This window comes from Amblyomma mixtum, chromosome 1, assembly GCF_055824585.1.
Source record: "Amblyomma mixtum isolate Tamu chromosome 1, ASM5582458v1, whole genome shotgun sequence".
Taxonomy (NCBI): Eukaryota; Metazoa; Arthropoda; class Arachnida; order Ixodida; family Ixodidae; genus Amblyomma; species Amblyomma mixtum.
Window position 1 is genome coordinate 87,992,249 of NC_143012.1, and position 11,097 is coordinate 88,003,345.

Below are 11,097 nucleotides of genomic sequence, written 5' to 3' on the forward strand. Positions count from 1 at the left end.
GCTCCGGAAATTTCGACCACCTGTGGTTCTTTAACGTGCACTGACTTTAACGTGCATTGGCATTCTTTAACGTGCACAGTACACGGGCGTCTAGAATTTCGCCTTCATCGCAATTCTTCCGCCGCGGCCGGGATCGAACCCGCGTCTTTCGGGTCAGCAGCCGAGCGCCATAACCACTGAGCCACCGCGGCGGGGCGTGTGCAGGAAATTAAAAGTTGTCGGTAAGGCATTGCCTTTCACTGATATTTGAGAACGGCATAAGAACCGATCAGGTACACGGGCCGTAACCTAAGCAAATAGCTGCGATAAACGTTAATTTCATTTGCTCTCCAGCCCACCGCTTGAGCTCTCTAGACAAGTGTGATCGGGTCTCCGCAGCGCTAACTTGAACAAGGGCAGGGAGAGAAGCCACAGGCTTGTGAACGTAGTTCCGGCCACAGAGCTTTTCTGTGTGTGGTAAACTGCAGTGATCATTCGCCGGAACGTCATAGCGCCTTGTGCCACAAGACCACCATTCATCTCGCCCTTTAATTCACCTTAGATTTGAATTAAATTCCTTGTTGTCGTCCTGTATAGAGCAGTTCTCAGAAAATGGCAAGCTTAGATAACATCTCTTCAGTTGATTCAAAGAGAGTATGTCAGTCGCCATCGTCGACACTGGCCCAAGCAGCATCTGCTTGGGCCAGGGAACGCGAGTTAGAAGGATATGTAGCTACGACGACTGCTTCAAAGACGGCAACTCATTAAAGTGCGATGAGGGGCTGGAATGACAACGTTTAAAACAAGGCGCCAATTTCGACTATTTTTTCGGAGTGATGGTGCATCCTTATGCCATTAGAACATATCGGAACGACGACTTTTCTATCTTAAGCGTATCACAGTGAGCTAGTCAATGTGTCTGTTCAGGAAAAGCATCATTTTAAAAGTATCTGTGGCTTTTGACTTTTTCGGCTTAGGTCACCCTAAAAAAAACTCACGCACAGAATAAAAGGAAGTAACAATTGTTGTATTACCACTTTGCCTAAAATATAACACGGCTTAAAAGTAATCTTGGATTACTTTCAGCCACTGCTATTTTGAAATTACGAGCAATTTTGTAATAAAAAGCTAAAAACGTAGGCTCAGTAGACGAGCACCACAACCACTCAGCCACAGGGGAGGCCCCGAAATATGATATTTGCTTTGGTCCCCACCAGTCTAAAATGTCGCACACGGTGGTATTTTTGAAACCATCGTTACTGTTTTTCTACATACATAAGAATCACTACCTCTTTAGGAGTGGAGGGGGGGGGGAGGGGGAGGTGTAACTACCCCCAGTACACGCAATGAGAAATAAGGGATCAAGTGGCCTTTAATTGGCTGTATTATTATTTTCATTTGAATAACTCGTAATGGCTACTGAAGCACAGTTAACATTGCGTCGAAACGAGAAAATATCAAGGCGTCACAATCGTGCTGGTCAGGGCATGTTATGATGGGAAATTCTGAAACTCGAAATTCTGTACAGTCTGTACATGTTGACAATAAACAAAGCCAATAGTTTCAACTCCCAAACAATTATAGTCATGATCATCACCATCATCATTTACCTACCCTTAAGGGCCCTTGGCTTAGAACATTACATAACGAGGGGGGGGGGAAGCAGTCGTTACATAATACAATGGTCGGTAACATCAACAAGAAATACAAAGTGCAGGGTTCATGGTCAACATTGACATTATCAACATTATCAAAAGTATTAACATAAGAAAGACACAGCAGCTCAAGAACAACTTGGAGAGAGATAAGAAACACACATGCACACATTCAAAAACACGACAAAATAACTCAGCCCTTGAAATGTGCTGTTAATAACTGCCTGAATTTATTGGGTTCCATTTCAGTAACTATGAAACGCGGGTGAAAAATGATAGGTGTAACGTTAAGCGATCGGAAGCGGGCGGAGTAAGCCAGGGAACAAACGCGGGTTAATGACATCCTAGTTGAAATCAGGAGGAAGAAATGGGCTTGAGCAGGGCATGTAATGCGAAGGCAAGCTAACCGCTGGTCCTTAAGGGTAACGGAGTGGATTCCAAGAGAAGGCAAGCGTACCAGGGGACGGCAGAAAGTTAGGTGGGCGGATGAGATTAAGAAGTTTGCAGGGATACGGTGGCCGCGGCTGGCGCAGGGCAGGGTTAATTGGAGAGTGATGGGAGAGGCCTTCGCCCTGCAGTGGGCGTAGTCAGGCTGATCATGATGATGATGATGATGAAACGCGGGTGGCATACTAGAAATGGCGGTACTGTGGCATTGGCATTCTGTGCCACTCACATTTGATGCCGCGGTGGCCCGGGAGTGGCGCCATCTTGAGCTCAGTGTCCGTGGCATCGTTGCTGGTAGTTTGGTCGCCGCTGTCAGCGTCTGGCTGTGACCCTGGTTCCGGCGCAAGCGTCGCGCAAGGGTCCACGGGCCACTCGTCACGGAGTGCACATGCCCGGGTAATGGCGAGTACGAAGATCAGGCAGGTGCGAAAGGCTGTCCGAATGCCACCAGCCATGATTGCGGTATCTGCATGAGAAATCAGAACAGTCGTCTACCAGCCATAAAGGAACTCAACCTATGGGAAATGCTTGCCAGGCTTCCGTAACCAACAGTTCTGGTTATGGTAGAGTTGGTAGAGATACGGACGCGAAATTCAGAGGCTATGGATTCAGATACAACCCGCGGTATCTGTTTTTTTTCTTCTGGTTTCATTAATCTTTTGATAAAAACTACAAAAAAGAAATCCCCTATTTCTTGGTTTCGGTCTGTTGGCTTCGTCAATTCTGGACAAAAGCATTTTTGAGCCTTATGAACGCAGTTTTTTTTTGTATGATGTAAGATTCCGCAATCACAACCAATATATCCGCAGATCCCCGACGGTATGTGAATGTTTATTTATTAAAGTTTTTGCTGTCATCCAAAACGTTCGCCATTGGTTTCCTATATGGCAGCCTTAACTGCTCGATGCGATCGACGAAAACCCTTTAGCAGAAATATTTTGTTACATATCAGAATAGGTCATTACCCTCAATGTTTCGAGAAGAGTACCTTACAATTCTCCAATTTTCAAAATTTTTGTCCCAGAATGTTGGGCTTGAAAACCGGTGCCTTGATCAAAAGAACACTGAGCACTCAATACAATGTTTTTGTTTTTGGGAAAAATCAATTCTCCAACTTTTTCCCGGTACGTCACTGCTGGTCCGGCAGCAAAATACGCATATATCGCTGAGAAAAATTCTCCCCGCCCTTCGACTTAAACAAATGACGTGTAACCGAAAAGGACTCCGCTGCCTCACATTGATCGTAAACGGCAGTGTAGACAAGCCCCTTGACCTGTGGTTCAACTCCTTCGGCCTACTGCAGTTTCTTTTGCGAAATGTGCCGGTGGTTCCAACAACCGTATTTCACGTTTGCTATTTCTTGCCTTATAAAAGCTGCGATTCCAGTCAAGTAAGCGTCTCTGTCGTTAGAATGCGGCAGTGCATTGATACAATGAAGTGGAGGGTTTGACGGAAACCCGTCTAGTCGAGGGTGTACATGAAGAAGGCAGAACCAAAAAAATGAACTTTTAAATGACGTTTCGGCTCCCGGGAGCATTATTCACAAAGACGCACAAACACTAAAGGCTGGATACTTACGCTTTAAAAAGCAGAAAATATTCTCGGGTCGTCTATATCTAGAATATTTGATCTCTCAGACAAACGAACACTCACTTAATGGCACTGCCCTGCCGCGGTGGCTCAGTGGTTACGGCGCTCGGCTGCTGACCCGAAAGACGCGGGTTCGATCCCGGCCGCTGCGGCCGAAGTTCGATGAAGGCGAAATTCTAGAGGCCTGTGTTCTGTGCGATGTCAGTGAACGTTAAAGAACCCCAGGTGGTCGAAATTTCCGGAGCCCTTCACTACGGCGTCCCTCATAGCCTGAGTCGCTTTGGGACGTTGTACCCCCGTAAACCAAACCAAACTTAATGGCACTGACGGGCACTTCTTAGTGCGTGCGCCCGCTGTCTAGGGCAACTGTTTGGTCTACGACCCTTTTCCCAAGCATTTCACCCTAGAAGAGCCGAGCACCAGGCCAGGGGAAATCTTGTACCCATTAAAGAAACCGGTGGGTACCCGGCGGCACTGGGTATCGAACCCAGCACCTCCCGAATGCGAGGCGGATGCTCTACCACAAGGCCACGCTTCGGTGCGGTAGCCGAAACGTAATTTAAATGTCTATTCTTTTGGTCGGTGTTCCACCTTCAACACATGTTCCACCTTCAACAGCCTTCAACACATGTGACCGAAGTGTGATCATTGCTGTTTAGGTCAAAGAGTAAAATAATATGCTAATTAGAATTGTTGGCATGACCGCGCTGAAATTCCTCGGGGATGTGCTTTAGTAGCGACAACATGCGCGTGTGATGCTTCCTTAAATTCTTTAATTTAGTTCATTCTAATTAGGCGTCTCTTCGATTATAGGGCATAATAGGCTATTTTTTGCTTAAAGCAGCGCCCGGGTTGGTAGATTAACCGATTTAGTGTCACTGACTTAGTAGGGTTGATGCTAGTGGTTAATGACCAGTAAAGCCAGCTTTCTTCATTATGTTTTGTAGGTCTATACCCAACAATTCTGGACAATGCACTTTTGAGCGGGGGACCACTGATGAACGCATTTTAGGATTTCACTGTAACAATCAATATAGCCGCAGGTCACCCGAGAGGAGTCTTGTACTATGTTCTATTAACGTTTTTGCCACCGTCAAAAACGTTCTGCATTGGTTCTCTATGGCAGTCTTAACTGTATATTGCGATCGATGAAAACACTTTAAAAGAAAGATTTGGCTACATATCATAAAAATGAACCATCATCTTATTTCATTAACAGTAGCTTACAGTTTTCCAATTTTCCAAATTTTTCTCCGAAAATGCTGGACATGCATCAGAGCATATTTATTTGCTCACTTTCAAGTTGCGGTCCGCCATATGAATAACTAGTCGTTTACTGACACTGGGTTGATGAGCAGCACCGTTTAATTTATCACCTCCCAGTATACAAGTCAGAGTGTTGAGAATAGCGAGGCTGTATATGATTTTTTTCCATTGGTACAGTGACAGATAAACACTCAGCGCGGATAAACACTCAGTGGCTTGGGCTTTTCGCTACTTATCCCAAGGTCGTGGCATATTGCCATACGGCGATATGCAAAAACGCCAGTGCACCCTGAGTTGTCAGTGCGCGTTACGGAACCCCAGGGCATCTGAATTAATCCCGAACCGTCCACTACGGAGTTTCTCATAGACCATATGTCGCTTCGGGATGCTAGACCCTACAGTTTGCAGTTTGCACCGTGAGATAAAAAATCGGCAAAATTCTACATGCATATGCATCTGATGACGCAACCGTAGAAGCCTTCGCCATTTCTCGCGGTTTTGTCACCATGGTCGACAACGGGACACGATACAGTAGGAGGTGCGCACTCGTTGGACTCGGAATGACAGAGCAACTGATACACACCCCTATTAGTTACGTAGCATGCAGAACTGTTTCAATCAACATTACATTTGTGAGGTCCCCCAACCGCCTTACAAAGAAGCTAATTCTCCCAGGACTTTTCTTCTTTTATATGACTAAAAATTGATGATCACTACAGGTAATAGACAGACCTACAGGACAGGTGATGACAAACCGAGAATAAGCCTTGGCAATAGGTGTTGTCTGGAGTGGGAAAAACGACGGAATAAGTACCTCACCTCCAAAAAAGGAGTGCTTCGAATGAAAATAGGCACCAGTTTCAGAGGTTGCTATATTTCTTTAAAATCAAGCATGAGATAGGGTTCTTTCGAACATACCTCGCACAAGTCACGTCGAAACAGTCACTCCGGCGCGAACACAGCAGCTGTACATTCAGGTGACTCCTCCTGCCCTGCCTAGCCCAGTATTCCAGAACCCTACAAAAAGCAGGCGTGACATATGCTCACCGCAGTAGTGTGAACCAAAATGGGAACGAGCAGTATTGTAAATTCAGCCTGATTCCCTTGGCCGAGATGAGATAGCTCGGACAATCATACTGCCGACGGGACTGTAACGATCCTCCTATTGTTTATTCAATAGGATGTCGCAATCCCGATAACGGTCGCGAGAAGTGATCTTTCGTCATGCTCTCCTCAGACAGGATTGTGAAAGACGACAGACCAGACGCTGAGATTAAGAATTCATAAGATACAAAGGTCAATGCTTCCATGCTATGTGGACAGGGCAATGCCAGTCGCAAGAAAACACGTACTTCGTCAAAAGTGGACGACTTTTTTTTATTCTAACTTTCTGTAAACAACGCCTACTTTTCTAGTTTTGTTTAATGCATTACGAGCTCAGCATTGTGGTGAAACTAGACGTTTTGGGGTTTCTTTTTCTCTTCAGCCCAGATACTATTCCTCTCGACAATCGTGCATGCTCCCCAAGCTGACGCATTTCTGTGGAGCTGTAGTACGTGGTATGAAGTCGTAAGATGGTTTAAAGGAAGCTACAAATTTTGCGCTTTTTAGTTCATTCGTTAAAATAAAACACATCACGAATATCTACATGCACCATGAAAGAGCTGATTGTACCGGAAGGCGGTATATACCGTATACGCTTTTGTAAGGGCCGCGCTCGTTTACGTGCTGCTCCCACCCTACGTGGGACCCTAAAATATGAAAAGAGAAGTCGCTGAAGAAGCATTGGGTTTGACGTATGTAATCGTTTTCTTGCGAGGAACATTCCGCGGGCAGATACCAGTAACAGCACCGTAAATTAAAATGAAAGGAGCGGTAAAGGAGAGTAATGCGACAGCCATCTCATACAGACGACTGCGGGTCCCGGACGCGAAACACCGCATCGTACCGTCAGCCAAGCGCTCATTGCAAGGTAGAGCGCCTGAATCGCATCATTGTGCGCACATAACGCTGACTTAATACTTATCTGGAATAACTTTGGGGAATATGACATCTGAGAAGCAAGTGAGCCACTAGCCTGTTTAATTTCAGGTGGTTCCCGCCAGCCGATGTTTCATCCAGACTTTAAATGCATAAAGGATACTTCATCGAGATTTTAAATGCGTAAAGGAGATTGCGATGCCGATGCCGTCAAAATCGTTTCTCTCATGGGTCGATGAGGTCCAGTGGCATAAATATTCACTGCTAAATGAGCATCACGGAGTCTTCCTTCCGGCCTGTCATTTTCAGTCGAGTGGCGGTAAAAAAAAATTCATTTACAAATACAATTTTCGCTCCAATAAATGGGAAATTTGCCGCCAAACACACATACCGCGAGAACAGGCCATCGAACAAAAATAGGAGGGATAATACTGGTCATTTGTCGGTAGATTTGAGTGGAAAGATGCCGCATTCGTGTAAGGGCTGCACCACATCGAAATTTTGAAAAAAGTGCGACCCTTACAGGGCACGTAAGTGAAAATCGACCCATATGCCAATGACTTTTTTTCCTGTTGAGATGTTTAGAGCAGTATAAATGCGGAGGGCATAGATGATAACGGGAGCAGCAGATCCTTACAATTTTTTTTTAGTCTGTCCATAGGTTTCTGTCTATAAGGTCTCTAACTCTCTATTGACAAATCCTAGAGAACAGTCTATAGAAAATCTATACATTCATGGCCACACAATTTTAGTAGACTTTTATCTATCGACTATGACTATACAAAATGAAATATCGATAGGAAGGCAATAGAGTCTATAAGAAGTGTACAGACTGTCCGTAGACCATTTTTGTAAGGGGAGGAACAAGTAACGCTTTCTGCAGATTTAGGCTTTTTGATCGCTTGTAAGTACGCAGCTTTTCTCGCTTTGACAGCGTTAACCTCTCAAGCTGTCTCGCTAGGGTTACATGACCACACCAGCTTCTTTAGTAGTTGAGGGGTTTCACGTCCCAAAGCGACTCAGGGTATGAGGGACGCCGTAGTGAAGGGCTCCGGAAATTTCTACCACTTGTGGTTCTTTAACGTGCAATGACATCACACAGCACACGGGCGTATAGAATTTCGCCTCCATCGAAATTCGGTCGCTGCGCCCGGGATCGAATCCGCGTCTTTCGGGTCATAGCCGAGCGCCGTAACCACTGAGCCACCGCGACGGGGCCTCGGCAGTAGCACAGTGCCACATAATACATGACTTGATTATTACTAACGGCAAAGACAGACCGAAAGGTAGCATAGAGTCTCGTAGTTTGCAACAGTCATTATTGTACCATTATAACCCCCGCTATTATTTTCATTCAGCTCAATCAAATTGTCCCGCTGTGCTCTGAACACTGAGGACTGTGACCTCGGTAGAAGCTGCCAAACGTTGCTTCCGCTTAATAAGCGAGTAAATTTAGTGATACTTGCACATAATCTTTTCAGCGATCGGTTTGAAGCCTCAAAGCACTCATGCTTAAGATGTGAAACTGAGAAACAATTCAATGTTATTTCGTCTTCGATCACGATTCATGAGAGATTTTTTACGCTCTAATTCTGAGCGCGGGCTATGGGCCACACCGAGGAGTCTGAAGTAATTTCGATTCCCTGCTGTTCTTTAATGCGACAGGAAGTTTCAGTACACGAAATCTTCAGCGTCTAACCTGCATCACACTGTGAGCGCCGCGACCGCGAAATAACCTATGGGTCGCTGCTAAAGAGCGTAATGACAAAGCGACTGAGCCTTCGCGGAGTGGAAAATAAGCAGTCATCAATGACAATGAAGAAAGGCATAGTTTCAGAACAGTTGGTTCGAATCCAGTTAGGTAGGACAGCATTAACGATGGGGCACAGGTGGCATAGAAAGGACAGGAGAGGAATTTTTAGTATCCTGTCCGTTCTACTCAATCCACGTGCCATCGTTCCAACTGGCCTACTGGAATAAAAAACCGTGGTTACATCACAATTACTGGTGGCTGCGCAGTGTTCAGCTAATTCCAGGCAGGAGACATCCACAGTGGGGAAAACGACAATCAGTGCTTCACGAATATTAAGGCGAAAGCCTTTAATGGCTCATACTGTCATCCGTTAACAAGGGGTGTCACACGCGTTTAACTCTGGAACTAACAGAGATGGAAGATAAGCAATGCTTGCTGCAGGTAGAGGATGAAAACATGAACCTAGAAGGTAAGTTTGATGACTGTAGGTTAATTAGTTAATTAAGTATTGGCAAAAATGTCGAAATTGCGTCGAAATAGCGCGGACGTCGATATAGCCACGGGAACGGTGTGAAGTAACATCCACCGGAAGTAGTCACGGCATAGTAAAAATTGACACACAATGGTCGGGAAAACGTCAGATTTCTGTCAAATTAGATGGAAAAATGTGTAATTTAGTGGAATTAATACTTAAGATCACCGAAATATGTATAATCTGGGTATCGATGTAACCAATGTAACCACGGGAAGGGTGTGCCGTCACATCCACCGGAGGTCGTCTCGGCATAGTGTCCTCGGATTTCGCCTCTCAACCCTTTAGTTGCCAAAGTGTCCTCTCAATTTTCGGAGCGAATAAGGTGCCTCTAGCTTAGCTATAGATGGCTTTGAGAAGGCTTAGAGCACTGCACGGGCCTCAATCTGAGCCCCGAGCCCAGCCCAGGCCCGAGACCTGAAGCCCGAGCCCGGCCCAGGCCCGCGTCTTTAAGCCCGGTCCCGGCCCAGGCCCGCTAAATTATCGCTCTAGCGAGCCGGGCCCGGCCCGTGAATCCTCGAGTGAAGCCCAGCCCGGGCCCGGCCCGGCCCGGCCCATTTCACAGTTACGCTTGAGATAAACTGCTTACTCTGAGCAAGTAGACTGCTACTAGACCGATAAGAAACTGGTCGACAAAGGTTCTGAAAACAGTTTGGCTTGCAGAAAGTTGGTTCTTTTTAACCCAGAAGGAAGTGATTAAGAGTAGTGCTCGCCAGTCCCGTCTTTTATTTATTTATTTATTTTATTTATCATCATACCCACAGCGCCATTGGCTGGCATTACAGTGGGGGGGTAGAAGAAAAAGTACACAAATACCACCGCGTGCAGGTGGTTACAAAAAAAAAAGGATAACAATGAGATAGAAAGAACACGGAATTATTATACACAAAAAAATGTCACAGCATGGAAGAAAATGAATCATTTGATAATATGGACACTACTTCCTCAGGCAGCTTGTTCCATTCCGAAACCGTTTTGGGGAAAAAAGACATTTTAAAAAGGTCAGTCCGGCACCTGTATTCTTTAACTTTAAGTGAATGATCTCTACGTAAAGACACGTAATCAGGGTTGGCTATATATTTGGTTCTGTCTATTCCAGTTCTAGAATGAAATATATTATGAAATAATTTTAAACGCAGTACTTTCCTACGTTTTTGAAGTGAGTCCCAACCCAAAGATTTTTTCGCGCTCGTTACACTAAAATATCGCCCATAGTTATTGAAAACAAAACGAACGGCCAAATTCTGAACTCTTTCTAGCTTTTGAACGTCAAGCAAGGTTTTCGGATCCCAGACTGTGCAAGCATACTCAAGTATGCTTCTAACGTTTGTATTATACAGCAGTTCTTTAGTCTTTAAAGGGAAAAGTTTAGCGTTACGTCGCAGGAAACCTAAAACACGACAGGCTTTGGCAGTAACGAAATCCACGTGACGATGCCAAGACATTGAACTTGTTAAATATACACCAAGATATTTAAATTCCAACACTGAAAGCAGTCTGCTATTATTTATGTTATAAGTGAAAATATGGGGAACCTTCTTTTTAGTGAAACACATATGTACAGATTTTTGTAAGTTAATATGCATTCTCCAGTTCTCACACCACTGGGCCACTTTACACAAATCCTGTTGTAATGCATCGCAGTCACTTTGATCGTTAATAATTCTATACAATACACAATCGTCCGCAAAAAGACGCATGTATGAAGAAATACCTGAAAAGATGTCATTCATGTAAATTATGAACAGTAATGGGCCCAAGACGGATCCCTGAGGCACCCCTGATGTTACAGCCACCTCATGCGATTGTTTCCCGTTGACAACAACACATTGACGCCTAACGCTCAAATATTCCTTTATCCACCTAATAACGTTCTCATTTATGTTGTACCAGTA

At 45.0% G+C, this 11,097-nt stretch overlaps 1 protein-coding gene across 1 annotated transcript in view; it reads right to left on the reverse strand.

Moving 5' to 3' along the window:
* The window catches only part of LOC149367133 (ferric reductase 1-like), a 56,213-nt gene extending 53,670 nt beyond the window's left edge, over positions 1-2,543 (reverse strand). The window contains exon 1 of the mRNA XM_089554365.1: positions 2,311-2,543. Coding sequence (XP_089410491.1) covers positions 2,311-2,536 — 226 coding nt within the window. The 5' untranslated portion in view covers positions 2,537-2,543. The remainder of the gene's footprint in view (positions 1-2,310) is intronic.
* Between the last annotated feature and the right edge of the window lie 8,554 nt (positions 2,544-11,097).